The sequence below is a fragment of the Theropithecus gelada genome, chromosome 15 (assembly GCF_003255815.1).
Source record: "Theropithecus gelada isolate Dixy chromosome 15, Tgel_1.0, whole genome shotgun sequence".
NCBI classification, from domain to species: domain Eukaryota; kingdom Metazoa; phylum Chordata; class Mammalia; order Primates; family Cercopithecidae; genus Theropithecus; species Theropithecus gelada.
In genome coordinates, this window is record NC_037683.1 from 30,403,082 (window position 1) to 30,422,633 (window position 19,552).

General features: G+C 37.6%; 1 protein-coding gene across 3 annotated transcripts in view; it reads right to left on the minus strand.

The window, feature by feature from the left end:
• The window catches only part of MUSK (muscle associated receptor tyrosine kinase), a 130,910-nt gene that overhangs the window by 80,418 nt on the left and 30,940 nt on the right, over positions 1–19,552 (minus strand). For all 3 annotated transcript variants that reach the window (XM_025360020.1, XM_025360018.1, XM_025360019.1), the window contains exon 5: positions 19,178–19,319. In XM_025360020.1, coding sequence (XP_025215805.1) covers positions 19,178–19,319 — 142 coding nt within the window. The remainder of the gene's footprint in view (positions 1–19,177; positions 19,320–19,552) is intronic.

Consider the following 19,552-nt stretch of genomic DNA (forward strand, 5'->3'; position numbering starts at 1 on the left):
TCATTTTATTAAGTTAGTGCAAAAAAAAAAAGCAATTGCAGTTTTTCCCATTATTTCTTTTGTACCAACCTAATATTTTCTTTTTTCTTTTTTTTTTTCCAACTTTTATTTTAAGTTCAGGGGTACATGTGCAGGATGTGCAGGTTTGTTACATAGGTAAACGTGTGCCATGGTGGTTGGCTGCACAGATCAGCCCATCACTTAGGTAATAAGCCTAGCCTCCATTAGCTCCTCTTCCTGAAGCTCTCCAGCTCTCCTTCCTCCCACTCCCAGCCTCTGACAGGCCCCAGTGTGTGTTTTTCCCCCCATGTGTCCATGTGTTCTCATCATTCAACTCCCACTTATAAGTGAGAATATGTGGTGTTTGGTTTTCTGTTCCTGTGTTAGTTTGCTGAGGATAATGGCTTCCAGCTCCATCTATGTCCCTTCAAAGGGCATAATCTCGTTCCTTTTTATGGCTGCATAGTATTCCATGGTGTATATGTACCACATTTTCTTTATCCAGTCTATCATTGATGGGCTTTTATGTTGGTTCCATGTCTTTGCCATTGTGAATAGTGCTGCAATTTAGTGAAATGGCACTATGAAAATAAAATAATATTTGTTCCTAGATTATTTTATTTTCATAGTGCCATTTCATTAAATTGTTTATCATTTTCCTTATAGTCAATATATTGAGAAAATCTCTGACCATTTGGTAAATAAGAACACCATTGCAGGGCTTTTTTAAAGGACAAACTCAGAGGTTGGGAAGTCAAAATCTTAGTAGTATGATACTTTCCTTACTCCCATGTACAATACCCTAACAGCAATGCAGGTGGTAGACTTGGGTCCTCACTTCACTCTCACTAGCTGTTTTTTTCTGAGTTGTTGTTCAACTTCTCCGAACTTCAGGTTTTTTATCCAGAAAACGTAGTTATTAACTTCCAACTCATAGAAATGTGGAGAAGATTAAATGACATGATTTATATAAAGCAATTAATTAATATAGCAGCTAACTCATAACTGGGAAGTACTAGAGGTAAATTTTGAAGCCAAGTCTTCTAGTTCTTTTTCTTTCTCCAGAGCTTCTTAGATCTCTAGGATATCTTTCTGAGTCATGAAAGCTGTTCCTTTAACTGACTTCAAAGGGAGAAGGCTTTATTTTATTTTGTAATGTCAATCTGCTTTAGCTGGCTACATCCTAAATATTGATCATGTTAAGTACCCTTTTCCAGGTGTTAAAAAGCACATCCTTAACTCCTTTCATAAACTGAATTATTTGAGAGACAGAAATCACTCTGTGGAGAGCGAAATTTATTATTTAGACCCTGTTATTAAAACATAGATGCTAATCTATATAGATTATTTGAATCTGTTCTTAAATAGATTATTTGTCTCATCTAGCAGCATATTTTAAGAATAACTGAGTTGGAGATGCCTGTTAGAAGGCAACGACTACAAAGAACAAAATGGGTCAAATTGTTTTTATTTTTGACTTAAAAAACACGTGGCCCAGGGGTGGTTGAAAAAGTAATCCTATTGAGGCTCTGTGATACTTTGTTTCTGAACAGATACTTCTTTTCACCCCTTGTCATTAAAAGAAAACCTAGCAATAATGACAAACCTAAATAAATACCTGGTTTCTCTTTCCTGACTCTTGGTAGCTAAAGCAAAGAAACCCCATCCTGGTGTACTGCCACTGTTTACATTTCTGTCTGCTTTGAAGCAGGGCAATGCCTGAAGAGGTTCACCCACTGTGGCTCCATCTCTGAAGGAGTCGGAAGGCAAGCTCCTTTAGAAAACATACACATCATCCTCAAATACAATAAGTCTCTTCTCCAGGACAAAATAAGGGCTGCCTGCCTCAATGATATGATTCCCTCCCATGGCTTGGGTTGGGAACATTTCTGTGGCCTTTGAGATGGTAACGTTTTTCTCACTTGTAAATATGGATGGTGAATGATGAGTATGAGCAAGAAATATTTACCATGTAAATCAGACGAGAGCTACACAAAGTTTCCTTGTTTTTGTTTCAGTCTTAGACGTATATAGAGCAACTGCACTTTTGTTAAACTGGTTCTGAAAATATATTAGAAGTTTAATCATCAGCCAATAAAATATGCGACTTCATTCCTGATTCACTTTTTTCGTCTTAAAGAAAGTTCATTTTCTGTTTTTGATGGGAGGAGATGCTAAACTGCTTAATCACCATGACAAAGAAGTATTTCTTAGTTTACCTTTTTGAAACGTTTTTATTTTGAAATAATTTTAGATTTACAAAGAGTTGCAAAGACAGTATAAAAGATTTTTTATAACTATAAAAGTTGCAAAGACAGTATAAAAGGTGAACATGTACTGTTCACCCAACTTCCCCTAATGCTAGCATTCTATATAGCCATGGAACTTTTATCAACATCTTAGTTTACTTTTAAATAACTTTTCTGATCTAAGCTCAGCAAGATGCCTGCACTCTGACATGCGTTAAACGAGCTGAGGTCTATTAAGAACAAGATTTTTGTTTTAGCAAACCGGAAATTTTAGTTGGAAAAATAAATAGAAGCCATAAACTTAATCTTAAATCATACCACAGTATCCTGGTTGCCTAAGGTGGCTTGGGTTGAGAACATTTCTGTGGCCTTTAAGATAGAATTCTGGATGCCAGATAAGGCCATATGCTTCCAAACCATAGGTTCCCACATTGTCAGGATGTTAGGTATCTACCCATTTAAAAATTATGTCTAAGAGAGGGCTAGCCACAGTGGCTCACACCTGTAATCCTAGCACTTTGGAAGACTGAGGCAGGTGGATCACTTGAGTTCAGGAGCTTGAGAGCAGCCTGGACAACATGGTGAAGCCCCATCTCCACTAAAAATACAAGAATTAGCCAGGCATGGTGGTACATGCCTGTAATCCCAGCTACTCAGGAGGCTGAAGCATGAGAATTGCTTGAACTTGGGAGGCAGAGGTTGTAGTGAGCAGAGATTGTGCCACCGCACTTCAGCCTGGACGACAGAGAGAGACTCTGTCTCGAAAAAAAAAAAAAAAAATGCAAGAGGAGATACCAAAGAAGATGATCTCCATGTTAGCCTGGGAATCAAATCACAGTTTATTCTGTTTTTATAGCACCACTAATACATACTGTCCCAAACTCTCTAATCCTTCTTTTACTCCCTGGTTATGAGTCAGTGTCAGGCTGTGCTTGCCTGGTAAATCTGAAATTTTTCCTCTATTTTCTTTTTCCTCCCTCAGTATGATATGATCCTCACCAAGAGCTCCTCACTCTTCATCAATCAAAGCCCTGTTGGCCCTCACTTCTCTGAAGCTTTCCCTGACCTTTCCCTATCTCCTCTGTCCTGTGTGTATAACCCTACACAAAATTCTATCATTGTAAATATATTGCACTTTGCCTGTTTGCGTATCCATCTTCCTCACTGGATTTGAATACTTTTCAAGAAATAAACTACGCCTTATTTTTTCTCTGTATCCGTAAGAGTTACCTCATTGCATAGAACATAATAGGCCTTCCACAGATGGGTGAATTTGAAGCTATTCTAACATTTATATCTTACTATTTGCAGATAAGCTTTCTCTTTGAATTGTTTAGATTCATCTGGAATAAAGACCTTCTAAGTAGAAAACCTGAAGTCAATGTTTTTCAAAATGTGGTTCATGGGTCACTGCATTAAGGATCATTTGGGGTGTTGTTAAAAAGCACTAACATAAACCTATCAAATATGAATAACTGGGGAATGCATCCTGAAGCTGTCAGTTAGTAAGATTTCCAGATGCTTCTGATGTGCACTAGCATTTGAGAACCACTTGGAGAAGTTCCATGAATCCATCAACTTAGTTATTTTGTTCTCTTTCCACAGAGGTTTTAAGGAGGGTATAATTGATACGGCCATAAATTAATTGAATAACAATATATTAGGATCAGGGAGAAAACCTCTGGATGGTTTGGTGTAACAGATACTATGACTAAGCTTCAAACTGGATTCTAAGATACATGCCAGGCAGAGCAAAAAACAAAGTAAAAGAAAATTAAGTACACAGTACTTACTATAAGAAGGGATAAAATGTCAGTTTCTCAGGGGAAACCCTTCTCCCCCACCCAGGCACTAATTTTTTTTTCAGAATAAGCATGAGTTAAAGGTTTTATTTAACTCATTCACAAGGAAACCAGTGAAGTGTCGCAATGAGGTGAAAGGAGAATCCCAAGGACAGACACATTTATAGATCGGGAATATTAAAATGACCGTGCAAACAGAGCCAAATTGGGTTTTTTGGTTGTTTTTCCACTGGACAGAATTCATTTGCGTGTCTATGGACAACAACAATTTAGCATTGCTGCCAGTTATGTACGATTTATAAAGCTGTAAAACAGCTCCCACAGAACTGGAATAAGACAACACAGGTGTGCTCTAGAATGACCACACACAGTTTTCCATTTAAGCACAAATTTTTCCTTATAATCTCCCCACTTTTGATTAAAAAGAACCTCAAAGATTCTTGGTGACAAACTGAGTATGGCCTTACTAGATTTAGCCTGGTTCTTTACACAGGTGCATTAAGAATGTTAACCATATCGGCCTTCTTTAAGTTTGTTCCACTGGAGGTCTCTATAGGAAATCTCAGTTTGATCTTCTACAAGTTTCTAGTAATTTGCTGTGCTGAGGCTAAGGATGTAAGTCCAAGGAAATCTCTCCATAAAATTTCATCTGCAGTGTCTATACATTTTGGCCTCATTCCTTTCTCCTTGAAATTTTCAAAACATCTCAAGGATCTTGGCCTGCCAGGAAAGTGACCTCCCTTACCACCTGCGAGGATGGACCTTGTATAAATCCAGGTCAGTTTTCCTCGGAGACCTTTGCCAACACTGGCTCCATCAAGTCAACCTTAGTTCTCAAAAAGGGACTGATCAGGCACAGGCTATGGCTTCCCCAAGCTGGCAGGAAGCTCCTCTGCAGCCATTGTTCGCAGAGTTGCAGCCAGGCACTACATTTTTAAAGTGATTTCTCACTTGGGATTTACTTGGGAGCAGTGAGTGCCAGAATGGATCAATATTTTCAGCAAGATTTTTGGCAAATATCTATTTCTGTAGTGAATAAAATATGATATAAGCTCAGGATACACACTAAGGCCACCTTCTCTTTTATATTGTTGTACTATTTTTTTTAAAAAACAGATTGACTCCAAATAGCCTCTCTCCTATTAGCCATTAAAGGCATCTCTCTTTACACAGCTTCTTAGATAAGCTTCTCTTCATCACTTGTCACGGTGAAGCCACACCAAAGTTATAATCTCTAACAAGTAACAAGAATGCAGGTACAAAGCATTGCTGATTGAAAGTAGATTTATGTTCTTTGGAGACCAGATGAGCAGTTGTTAATGTTGACATTCTATTTATGAAATTTGAGAAGCTTGACTAGCAGTATTCTCTGGATAGATGTTATCCAGCTTTATAACAATGTAAACTACAGACAACAATACCAACAGTAGCAAATACTTATCAAAGAGCTACTGCATAGACACTGTGAATATGCTATCTGAGTCCATTTTAAGAACCCCATGTTCTAGATAATATTAGCCCCCATTTCACAAATGAGGAAATAGACTTGCAGTGGTCAAGTAAATTATCCTACCTCACATAACTGGTAAACAGCACAGTCAGGATTAACACCCAGGTCTGTCTGATACTAAAGCATGTGAACTCTGCAGAGTATTATCTACACAACACAAATATTAAAAAGAGGGAAGAATCAGAATAGGTAGTGGAGCATGTCCTGGACTAGGAATAAGACACTCAAGTTCCTTTGCCAACCTGGGCAGAGTCACAATTTGTTTGGTCTCAAGTGTCTTTATCTATAAAATAAAAGATGTTTCTGGTCTCAAATTTATTTTTTAAAAATATTTTTTAATAAATATTTTTTGTAGAGAGGGGAATCTCACTATGTTTCCCAGGCTGGCCTCGAACTCCTGGCTTCAAGCAATCCTCCTGCCTCAGCCTCCCAAAGGGTTGGCATTCAGGTGTGAGCCACTGCCCCTAGTCTCAAATTTCTTTATCTACAAACTAAGGAATTAAACTATATGACTTTGGGGTCTCCTTGCAGATTTAAAGCTGGTTATTATTCTTTTGCTACAACCAAAATTAATACAAATAAACTATTTAAAATAAAAATTTAGTTTTTGCCATTGGACTTTATTGCTTCCACCTCAGAGATAAAGATGACACATTGAAAAGATAGCTATAATTGTCTGTACCAGTGTTTAAATCTCTGCTTCTGTTGCACAGAAGTTATATTAGCTCTAGAACTAACATTGATCATTTCTCTTTGGGTGTTTACTCTGTGTCAGTCACTCTTATAAGAACTATAAATATATTATCTACTTCTACATTCTTCAATTTATGATGTAGATGGTATTATTAAACTAATTTTACCAGTGGGGAAACTGAAGCACAAAGAGACAAGTAATCTACTGGAAGTCACACATGTGACAGGTGGTAGAACCAGGATTTGGACTCAAGAAGTTTACCTGAGACTCTAGAGCCCACGCAGTTTTCTTGAGAGCCTACCACCCATGTTATTAACCACTATATTAAGTCCTCTCCAAAAATAATGCCTTGTATAGCTTGTTATTCATGGAAATAAATACAGTAATTACAATGTCAGAGTCATATATTTGATATCTGAAGGAAATAACTGAATGTAAAATTATTTGAACTCCATATTGCCATAGAATTCTAATAGCTTTCCATGATATCTTTGCATGAATCAAAATAGTCACATTTTAAAATTAAGCCCATGGAGGCATGGCCTTCTCTATCTCATGTTGCACCTGGAACATTGCTCCATGCATCTTTGTTGGATGAACTAATGCACTAAAGAGAAAGAAATTTTCCCTTACTGTGTATGTATGCTTGAACTTATACATCTCATTTTAATATCTGAAAAATTACATTAAAAACTCTCTCCAATTAGAGTCTGCATATTTCAGGTCACAATAACTTTTCATTTCAAATAATATAATGTCAACATTATACTAAAGAATTTAATTATTTTGAAGTACATTTTCTTCAACACTATAATTTAAGAGGGCTTAACTATCTGTTGACTTGAAGCATTATGTGTTATCTATTCAGTGCTACCATTATTATACAAGTGACTTTTTCTTAGAGAAATGTAGTGACAACAGTTCAACTAAAGGACCGCTTAACCATTCTTCTCTGAAAGCCTTATATAACTTTTTTGAGGAAACCATACCATAATATACCATAATATCCCCTAAAGTCAAAATCAATGGGTCAAGCTCCTCTTTTAGAACATGCATCCTCTTAAATCATGCAGATTTAATTTTCCCCATGATAGCCTCCAGGGATATCAGAGGTTTGTGATTTTTTCTTTTGTTTGGTTTTTAAATGCACAATGTACTCATGACAGCAAATCAAACCTGTTAGTGGCATCAAACAAGTAGGATTGATGCCGGGAACAGGACCACTGCAAATTTTATTAAAACTGCAATCACTGAGAGCACAGCACACGGTGGGGTTTTAAATACCTCTCTCTGTGGCATTTGTGATATTAAGAGCTGCAGCATAAACAAAGGAAAAAGCAAATCAAATGTGGTATCAACATTACATGATTGCTTCCACTTTTGTAGATGCAACAAGTAAATTTGATCTCTAGGAAAGAAGACAGCCAGAAGTCTAAAATTTTGAAGACAATGCTGATCTTTTGTAGTTATATCTATTGACATCTGCTTCTGTGACATGATAGATAGATCGATCGATAGATAGATAGATAGATAGATATTATTATTTATTTTCATCTTTCGGAATTCTACTTGTCTTACCCATTTCATATGTCTGCAAAAATATCTTCAGATAAAAGCTTCTGAATAGATTTTGTTGGCCTTAAGGGTACATAGTGCAGCCTTCCAGACTGCAAAGAAACTGGGCTGGCAGCACTCAGGTGTCCTGACAAGTGATGGAGACTCATGCACTGAAGACACTTAAATTCTCCATATGACTTGCATTCCCTTGTCACTCCCCAAAATGCCTCCCCGTGTTTTGACAGGAGGCTGCTTTTCAAAGTCCTGAGGAAATAAGGACGCGTTGAAACATTAGGGAACCCTACAATGACCCTGTACCTAGAAGGACTCTGTTCTTTTTGTTCTGCTTATAGACCCTGCCTGGCTCTTATTTGCAGTTTTGTATTTGTGCCAAGACACCTCTTCCCACCAGCAATTGCTGACTGACAGCCCTCTCTTGATTCCAGCTTCTGCCCAATGTTTTCCTTAATGGCTTAAAGCTTCAAGGGTAAACAAGATAATAATAGAAAATGCAATCAACAAGAGCTTGATACACTCCAGCATCCATCTATTTTAATTTGGGTCTCAAGTACTCTACATTCAGCCAGTTTCTATACACAAAGCAGTATTTATCTGAATGTGATAGTCACAGAATGTAGTAAGAGCCACATTCAGCCTCAAATAAATAAGTGCATTTTTAAAAATCATAGTTAAGGCAAAGAATGTGAGGGGAAAAAAGAAAATTAGATATTTGTAAATTGCAAATGAGTCTTTTGCAATGATTATAAAACTTACAACAAAGACACCCCCCAGCTATAAAAAACAATAATTGTCTTATCACCTTAAAAGATTTGATTTCTATGGTCTGCTTTTTAATTAATTTAATTTAATTTAATTGTATTTTATTTTACTTTATTGTAGAGATGAGTTTTTGCCATGTCACCCAGGCTTGTCTCGAACTCCTGAATTCAAACAATTCACCCACCTTGGCCTTCCAATGTATTGGGATTATAGGCATGAGGCCCTGCACTGGTCATAGGAGCTAATATTCTCTCTCTCTCTCTCTCTCTTTCTTTGAGACAGGGTCTCACTCTGTCGCCCAGGCTGGAGTTCAGTGGCTCCATCTCAGCTCACTGCAACCTCCGCCTCCCAGGCTCAAGCAGTTCTCCTGCCTCAGCCTCCCGAGTAGCTGGGATTACAGGTGTCCACCACCATGCCTGGCTAATTTTTGTATTTTAAGTAGAGCCATGGCTTCACCATGTTGCCCAGGCTGGTCTTCAACTCCTGGCCTCGAGTGATCCACCTGCCTCAACCTCCCAAAGTGCCGGGATTACAGGTGTGAGCCACTATGGTTGGCCCTCTGGTCTAGCATTTTAAAGGGAGCATATGCCACTGGTCAAAACAGGGAAGTAAAATCAGAATTTCAAAAGTTGTCCCAAGCAATCACGATAGCAAACCCTCATTGAAAATTCCAGCCCTGCCATTCAAATCAGCATGTTCCAGTGCCATATCCCTCTGCCCCTGAGTATCTGTCTTCCTGGCCTTTAGAGGTACTCAGGAGAAAATAATTTCAGATATATAAAAAAATATATAGATCACTCTTTGACTACACACCATACCTAAAGCAGAATGTGAAGTGGATTAGAAAAGCAGACAAAACTATCTCTTAAAAGAGAATTTCCTCTATATGGCCCTGAAAAGTCACTTAGTCTCTATTTCAACCTAATAAAATGAATAGGCAGCAAATAAAAGGTTTTGAGGGAAAAAGGCTAGCTGGAATCATCCCACTGAAAATAATGCTTTCATTTCTGTGAGGAACTGATGAAATTATTTCAAGCAGAAGGAAAATTTCTAGTTAAAAATTAAGCTTTATGAGCCAAGATGGTTGATTTATTTTTGTTTTATCACTGTATATTCATTCTCATATTTGGGGACAGCTAAGGAATGATCTTAGCTGGAGGGCAGAAGCCACAAACTGGGTGTGAATGCCTTTAGCACCTGTAAGACAAATTTCAATTTCAGAGATTTTAAAATATGCAACAAAGAAACTAAAATTGTGATTATAAGGGATTAATGACTGACATGCAACCCAGATATGCCAAAATATGAAAAAATGAACATCTTAGAATGTATGAAATATGATATGTAGATTTCTCTGGTGACATCAGAAAATAAGCTGTTCCCTGGTCACACCCTGCCATGAATCCTCTCCTAGAGCCCTGTGGCACACAGGGGTCTGAGACAGGGCTTAACCTTCCTAGAAGAGCCTCCACAGTTGTAAGATTGAAAACTTTTTTCTACATTCCAGATGACTGTGGCATCTGGGAAACAACAGAGGCTTCCCTGTCAATGTTAAATCAGTATACCTAAATAGTTATTACCTAGCGGTGCTTCCCTTTCCTGTAGGAACTTACCTTTGTTTTACTTTTCCCTTTATGCTGTAAGTCAGTAACACCCAACAAAGTGTGGAAAATGTTCACTGAGAAATCAGAATCCTAATAAAACTTTTGTGCTGGATCCTCCAAACCATTCCAGACTATAAAATCATAAATTTCAGGTTTCCACCTATACGTAGAAAAGAAGAGTCAGCTGGGTGGAGACTTCATAAGCGGCTGCTGTTCTCTGACCCCCTTGACTTCCTCTATCTAGGTGGCTCTGCCAACTTCCTCTTGTAGGTCTCAAGCTTAGCAGCTTTAAGGATTGATTCCTTCCCAGAGGAAATGGTATGTTCCACATCCTGTTCATCAGGACCTCTATTGCGGGAAGTCAGGGACCCCAAACCGAGGGACCAGCTGGAACCACGGCAAAAGAACATACATTGTGAAGATTTCATGGACATTTATCAGTTCCCAAAATTAATACTTTATAATTTCTTACACCCATCTTACTTTAATCTCTTAATCCCATCATCTTCATAAACTGAGGATGTATGTCACCTCAGGACCCTTTGATGATTGCATTAACTGTACAAATTGATTGTAAAATATGTGTGTTTGAACAACATGAAATCAGTGCACCCTGAAAAAGGACAGAATAACAGCAATTTTCAGGGAACAAGGAAAGATAACTATAAGGTCTGACTGCCTGTGGGATCGGGCAGAATAGAGGCATATTTTTCTGCTCACAGAAAACCTATAGACAGATGTGTGAGTACGAGAAATATCGCTGAATTCTTTTCCAAGCAAGGAATAGCCCTGGGGAAGGAATGCATTCCTGGGGGTAGGTCTATAGATGGCCGCTCTGGGAATGTCTGTCTCATGCAGTTGAGATAAGGACTGAAATATGCCCTGGTCTCCTGCAGTACCCTCAGGCTTACTAGGATTGGGAAATTCCAGCCTGGTACATTCTAGTCAGACAAGTTGTCTGCTCTCGAACCCTGTTCCCTGTTAAGATATTTATCAAAACAATGTGTGCACAGTGGGGCATAGATGCTCATCAGTAATTCTAATTTTGTCTTGCCTTGTGATCTTTATTGCCCTTGAAGCATGTGATCCTTATGACCTACTCTCTGTTTGTACACCCCCTCCCCTTTTAAAATCCCTAATTAAAACTTGCTGGTTTTGTGGCTCAGGGTCACCATCACAGTCCTACCAATATGTGATGATACCCCCAGAGGCCCAGCTGTAAAATTTCTCTGTTTGTACTTTCTTTTTATTTCTCAGACCGGCTGACACTTAGAGAAAATAGAAAAGAATCTATGTTGAAATATTGGGGGCTGGTTCTCCTGATAGGCTTTCACCTTCAAAATTCTTCAGCCAATATCCAAGTGTTGTGAAAACCTAATCAACATAGGAATCAATTGCCTTTGACAAAATTTTCCCATCTCTGAGTTTGTCCTGGAGCTCAATGGAGCAACAGAACTGCAAAAATATCAAACTAATGAACAGAAAGGTTCATGTTACTTTATCAAAAGAGTATAATATTTGGAAGAAGTGTTTTTTTCCCAAAGCATAAATGCATGTATTAATTCTTCCTAATTATAAAGATCTCTTTATAAAGATGCAAAAAGTATAGACCTACATAAAGTGTAAAATAGAAGTTACACCCATATAATTTTCTTTCTTTTTTTTCTCACACTGTTGCTGGGGCTGGAGTGCAGTGGCACAGTCTCTGCTCACTGCAACCTCTGCCTCCCAGGTTCAAGCGATTTTCCTGCCTTAGCTTCCCAAGTAGCTGAAATTACAGGTGCCCACCACCACACCCAGCTAATTTTTTGTATTTTCAGTAGAGATAGGGTTTCACTATGTTGGCCAGGCTGGTCTCGAATTCCTAACCTCGTGATTCACCTACCTTGACCTCCCAAAGTGCTGGGATTACAGGTGTGAGCCACCACGCCCAGCACCCCTATATAATTTTCTATGCAGAGATGACGATTTAAGAGTTTGATATACATGTACTCTAAAATATAATAATAAGATATACTGTTCTTTAACTTCCTTTTTCACTTATGAACATATTATATTGGTAATGAATTAATATTCCAAAGCATTTAGAACAGTATCTTGCACATGGTAAGCACTATACAATACTTATTAAATACATGAAATAAATAATAAAACAGCAAATAATTATGTAGTATACACTATGTGTCTATATTAACTATTTAATAATCAAGCATCCTAAGAGGTACGTTCTGCTTTTATCTCTATTTTAGAGAAGAGAAAGCTGAGGCTTAGAGATGAAAAGCAGATCCAAGTCACATATATGGTAATTTTAGAAGTTAATGTATATAAATACATCTCATTCTTTTTAATGGCTGATGGAATTTCATCACGTATTTAGTTGGTCTCCTATTGAGGCAAATTTAAGTTCTTTACAACTTTTTACTAAGCAGCTTTGTGACAAATAATCTTGAACATATACTTGTGCAAATATCCCTTTAGATAAATTTTCAGAAGTTAAATTGCTGAGACAAATCTATACATATTTTAAAGTTTGATTTTTATTTTTTGTAAACCTCCACGGGGCTTTACCAAATTGTAAGGATAGATGAAAGTGATAGTTTCCCCACACTCTATTGTTATCCTAATTGTTGTCCCTTATAAGTAATCTGTCTTCAATATTTTAAGATAATCTCTTTGTCTTTGATGTTTCATTATGATTTGACTGGGTGTGAAATGCTTATTTCTCTGCTCTTCACTTTTACCGATTGGGACTTCGCGTGCTTCATGTACTTGAAGATTTAAGTCTTTCATCAATGCTGGAAAGTTCTTAGTCATCATGTTTTTGAGTATTGCCTCTCATATTTTCTGTATTTGCTCTTTCTGTAATATATCTTTTATCATTTCTTAAATTCAATTTCATCTTTTCCATCCTTTCAAACTCTTTCTGTATTGAATTCTAAATTCTGAAGAGCTGATTTCTAATGGGTGAATTATCTCTTTATGTCTATCTAATATACTATTACTCATCCATTGAATTTTAATTTTAATTGTATTTTGTATTTGTTAAAATTATATTTAATTATTTTTCAAAACTGCCTGTCTTCCTATTTATTATTTATTATTATTATTATTTTAGACAAAATCTCACTCTGTTGCCCAGGCTGGAGTGTAGTGGCACAATCTTGGCTCACTGCAACCTCTGCCTCCTGGGTTTAAGAGATCCTTTTGTCTCAGCCTCCTGAGTAGCTGGGACTACAGGTGTGCACCACCATGCCTGGCTAATTTTTGTATTTTTAGTAGAGATGGGGTTTCACAATGTTGGCCAGGCTGGTCTTGGACTCCTGACCTCAAGCAATCTGCCTGCCTTAGCTTCCCAAATTTCTGGGATTACAGGCATGAGCCACTGGGCCTGGCCCTAATGTATTTTCAGCTTTTCTTATTCCTCCTTTTGTATTTTTAATTGCTTTAAGCATACTTATTTTATAGTTTCTATGATGTTATTTGGTTAACTGAATTTTCTTTGTATATTACGTTGGATAACACTCACTCAAGGTAGGTTGTTTTCTGTAGGTGTGACAATTTTGCATTGTGAACTCATCCTCAGTGTAGGTATATCCATGAAAAGCCTATGTAACCTGGGTAAAGCACTTCTTCTTTGAACTTTTTTTCTTGTTAAATTTTTGGCCTGGAACCAATGTTTTGTATGTATGTGGGTTTTTTGGCCTGGAACCAATGTTTTGTGTGTATGTAGGTTTTGTTGTTGTTGTTTTGCTTTTTTGTTTTTTTGAGACAGGGTCTCACTCTGTTGACCAGGCTGAAGTACAGTGACACGATCTTGGCTTACTGCAGGCTCCACCTCCCGAGCTCAAGCCATCCTCCCACTTCAGGCTCCCAAGTAGCTGAGACTACAGGCATGTGCCACCACACCTGGCTAATTTTTGTATTTTTTGTAGAGACGGAGTTTTGCCATGTCGCCCAGGTTGGTCTCCAGTGCTCAAGCCATCAGCCTCCCAAAGTGCTGTGATTACAGGGGTGAGCCACTGTGCCCAGCCTGAAACCAGTTTGTATGTTCATTTTTCCAGCTGAGAATTCCCAGGCAGTGCTGACGGCATTAAGTCAATATCAAGCCTATGAAAACTATAGTCCTAGGTGTTGAATATTCACTCCTAAGAAGACCTGGTTTTTTTCTCCCTCACGACTAAAGACAGACAAGCCATTTTGTTGTGTTTTTGTGCCTGTAGATGGAATTTCTAGCCCATCTTTCTACTTTTGTGGTTCTCAGCTTTATACAAGGGTCTGAATGCTAACCTCCATTTCACATGGGCCACAACCCTGTCTCCTGCCCGTTTAAGGGTTTTCAAACTAATCCCTTTTAATGGTCTTCAAACCAATCTCCTAGTTTATAGAGATGAGCACCTGTGCCATTACCTTTAGAACAACAAGAAACCAGCCCATTGAGTTTACAGTTTTTGCAGTTCCTGTGCATTTTGAGCTTCCAGAGATTTACATTTTATTCTTACGAGTTATACAACTAGCCCAGCATTTCTGGGTGTTTGTAGTAGGAAGATTTTCATATTATCTTGTCTGTCATATTGCTGGAGCTATAGTGTTTAATCCTAGGCTCAAATCTGAGGATATTTCATATTTGGATATTAAATCATAGGTGTGGCTGGGCATGGTAGCTCGTGCCTGTAATCCCAACATTTTGGGAGACCGAGGCTGGAGGATTGCTTGAGGAGTTGAGACCAACATAGCAAGACCCTCTATAAAATAAAATAAAATACCTGGGCACAGTGGTGCACACTTGTAGCCCCAGCAAATCAAGAAGCTGAGGTGGGAGAATAACTTAAGCCTAGGAATTTGAGGCTACAGTAAGCTATGATTGTGCTGTTGCACTCCAACCTGAGCAACAGACTGAGACTTTGTCTCAAAACAAACAAACAAGAAAGGAAGGAAGGAAGGAAGGAAGGAAGGAAGGAAGGAAGGAAGGAAGGAAGGAAGGAAGGAAGGAAGGAAGGAAGGAAGGAAAGAAAAGAGAAATTATAAGTGTATTTGGTACCTAAAGATTCCATGATTCATTGCTTCAATCTCTTTTTTGCAATAGTCTTAAATCCTTTGCCCTATTTTCCTTCCTGACAAAACTCCAACACTTATGTCTTGCCTTTGAATGTAGCTTTCTGCAATTTTCTGAACTTACAACTGTATAGCAGAGCAACACTGGAGGAAAAACCCTGCAACCATGCAGATTGATGCCACTCCATATTCATGGTCCTGCTCTCTACTAAAACTTTAATGCTGCCCTACCTTCCTGGTTTACTTTGTGAGTCATCTCTCCCATCCCACAGCTATTTTAGAACTCACCTCATCCCCACCCCCTTCCCTGACCCTTTAAAAAAAGTGTTTTCAAAAGATAACCCTAATTTCTACTTCCTAGAGGAAATAAAGACCATAAGAACAGAATTTTCTGAAATTCCATCCACCAAACTTATGAACTAATTTATACTGAAAACAGCCCCCTTCTCCTTTCTTCCTAATACGAGGACATGCTGTCTTCCTGTCTAAGGAGAGTGACCATATAATTTATCGTGGAAGCTTAGATACTTCTGAAAGTAAAAGAGAGACTCTATTAATAATGATTCCAGGACAACAGGTGTAAACCAGAACTGTCTTGGGAAAACTGGAACATGTGGTCACCCTCTGTATACAGTTTATCATTCTACTTGGCCCCCAAATACAACCCTTGTGCATTTTCCAGCACCACATTCCCTTGAATATTTTCTTATGTATGTTCGAATTTTCCTTCTCTCTGAGCTCAGTCTCATTAATATTTTAACATTTAATTTTTTTTACATTTCAATCTTTTTCAAAGAGAAATCTTGCAATGCAACATGAACTACACACCAAACATAGCTCTAGCTACTGCTCCCTTTTTTGGCTCCTCCCCTTTGTCTGAAAAATTTATCGAAAAATGTGTCAATACCTCCTGTCTCTTTTTTTTTCAGCTCCCAATCTCTTCATTTGCAGAATTCTGACTTTTCCCCTCATTTTCATCTGGACACTTCTCTTGACAATGTCACATAGGACTATCTCATTTTTTAATAGAACAGACAGTATTCAGCCTTACTCAAATTCTTAGACACAGCTATCTGTGCAGCCTTGTGTAAGTTAGCTATCCTCTGTATTCCTGTTTCCTAAAATGGCAGAATATAGGGCCCTTGTTACAGACTTTTAGTGAGGATTAAACAAGATACTCCACATAAAACATTTATCCTCAATGGAACCTTTTAAAATGTTAGCCTTCCCATTGGACATCCTTTCAAAAAGACATCCATGCTGCACCGTGCTTGAGTTAGATAGTTCCATCAACAATTCTGTATGTCACTGGTTGAACATTTTAAGGCAAGACCAAAGTATAGGATATCTTTACATTTCCATTGCAGAGATCCAGCAGTCTGAGAATGGCAACCTAGAAAGGGAGCTTTACTTCTGTGTGGTAGGGTGTTTCTTTCACATTTGTTACAGCAAAGATTTAGTTACCACATTGTACTCAATCCATGGCCTGGTATGTTTATCTTTATTAGAGGTTATCAATGACAAAACCATATCTTTTCCTGTATGCCCATCTGGGTTAAGTGTAGCCCAGCATCAAATGGCACCATAAAATTCTGATTCGATATAGCCATTACATAACTAATTTGCAGGGTTACGACTTGATACCTACATATGTTCGTCTGCCCCAACTGACCATGGCCCTGCCTCATCATCTTCAGTCCTCATCATTGCCAAACTAGCAGGCATCTGCATGTACTTTTGAGGTTTTTCCAGTCATTTCTCAGTTGCTTTTTTTTAAAACTTGTTCTGAGTTGTATGTTGAGGTAGCCCTACCTCTAAGTAGGTCACGTCTACATTATATCTTATGAAAATACCTCAACTATTTCTTCAAGTGGAAGTCAACCTTTCAGAGCTTTCAGAGCCAAAGCAAATTTATTACAATTTTATATTTTAATCATAAAAAGTATAGTAGATTCCATTTATTAAATGCTTATTATGTACCAGCAATTGTGCTCAGCATGTCACATATTTTGGCTATTTTAATAGTGACTAAGATGAGGGTAGAAATAGACATGTGTGCTAACATCATATTAACTACAGTTAGAGTAACTTTAAATGATATTATGAGCTCTCAGTACTAGCAAATTTAATACAGTCTCTAGCATATATTGACTTTTAAAGCACTAAGCATGACCATTTAAAGGTTATGAAAAAAGAGGTAGTATTCAGTGCTACTGACTGGCATGATACAAAATTAAATGGTAACACAAAACCAAACTGTATAATTACTCCAACTAATGGAGTTCGGTGATGATTTTCTCTAGGTCCAAGGTAAAGCAAGTTGTTTTAATACCTATGAAGCTAGTGACCTAAATGATCAGTATTAAATATGATAATACAGAAGTCTTATTTTTAATATCTTAAAGATAAAGACTCTTTGTGGTATTTTATACAAATGGATAGCATTAATTCTGCATCATTCCTTAGACAGAACAAGAAAACACTGGATGTAGGCAGACAGATATTCAGTGAGTCTGAATGCGTGTTTGGGTGGGTTTGTAGGTTTATTTCATTTTCACTGAATAAATCACATCAACTGGTTGTTGAATACTGAGCTTTAAACAGCACTGATTATTTAGAAGATACTAAATTACAGCAACTTGCTGAAAATGTGTTTTTATATTCTGACAGCCACTATTCCCACCAACCTCATTATTTTCCATGAGGAATTAATGAACGTTTTATGAGCAATTGGTCCAATGACATAATAAAGATGTTACCTCAATTAGAGGCAAATGTGGGAAACGAGATCATTAAAGATGTGGCAGGAATGTTCATCAAGGAAATAAAAATAATCTTAAAGGGGTTAATAGAAAACTATATGAGTGAGAAGGAAATATGCAGAAAAGGATAGATTTTGGCCTAAGGAAAGTAGGATAGAATCAAAGCAAAATATGGAGAACTCTTCAAGTCTTTTCCTGATTGAACTGTAATTTGTGCCAGTATGTGATGCTCTAACACTTATCAATCAGATAAGAGAAAAGCAGAAAAATAGATGATAATTCTTATAACCAACATTTATTGAGGGTGCACAAAGGACCAGATGCTCTGCTAAACACTATCAACATCTAACTTCATTAAATAGAGCAAACCCCACTTAATAGGTGAGAAAGCTAGGAGCCAAAGATGTTAATTCTCTGGCATACAACAGGAAGAGCTAGGAAGGGTGTGTACTCAGTTTACTCACCTAATAGAGGTGTGCTGGTAGTTCTTCTTTTTAAGCAAAATGTGGTGCAATTTTAGGTCAGGAAGGACCTGACTGACAAGCGAATAGAACACCTAGACCTATTTGGATTCTGATTTCTCAGTGAAGACCTTTCACACCAAGTTATTGAATTAGCTGGTTAAAAAATAATTTTAGAAAGAAAAGAAAAACTATTTTGACAACATAACCCATAGAACTGAGATTATTTTTGGCTTTATGATTTGAGTTAATGTTTTATTTTTTTTCAAGCTTTGTGATAGAATACTATCTGAAAATAGCTACTTTTTCCCCCTTATCACATCTTTTTAAACTTGCTCTATATGATGAAAAAGATTAAAATTGTTGTGCCCAAGTTTGTAAATGAGGGAAGAATTGTCCAAACCAGGAAGACATTCTAAAATGGATTTCTGTTATTTTACTGTTACAGTAAATTTAGTCTGTTTGGTAAAAATTACCAGTGATTGTAAGTAATCAATGGAATATGACCTTTTATACTAGTGAAAATTTCTTTCTTTTTCAGTTTTCCTATTCTGTTATCATAGGCTTGACCTTATGGCCTAATATCTGGAACAACTGAGAGATCTGGGCTGCCCACATCTATTCTCTCCCAAGTCCAAGTGCAGCCTTCACAGTAGAGAGTGAGGCCCCTGGTCACACTGTGAGTGGAACAAATGCAGCTCCTTACCCTCAACTTCCAGCTTCACCACTTTTGAATATGCTGTCCCAAGGCTGTTTTTTGCCACACATCGATACTGTCCTGCATCTTCCTTTTGTACGTTATGAATCCTCAAGCTCCCAGATTCAAGAACTGCAGTTCGGGAATTTTCCTGCCAGAGATAGGGACGTGAATTCAAAAATGTTTAAGGGTCTATCAAGGATACATTTGCCAAATATCATCAACTTATTGTCATCACTATTATCATCAAAGATATCACTTTGACCTTTATTGGGCACTTATTATATAAAACATACAATATTAAATGAAGTAGTGCAGGAGTACCTAAGTTAATCTTCATCAGGGTCCTATGAGGTATAGTTTATTTTTATTTTCTTTCATCAC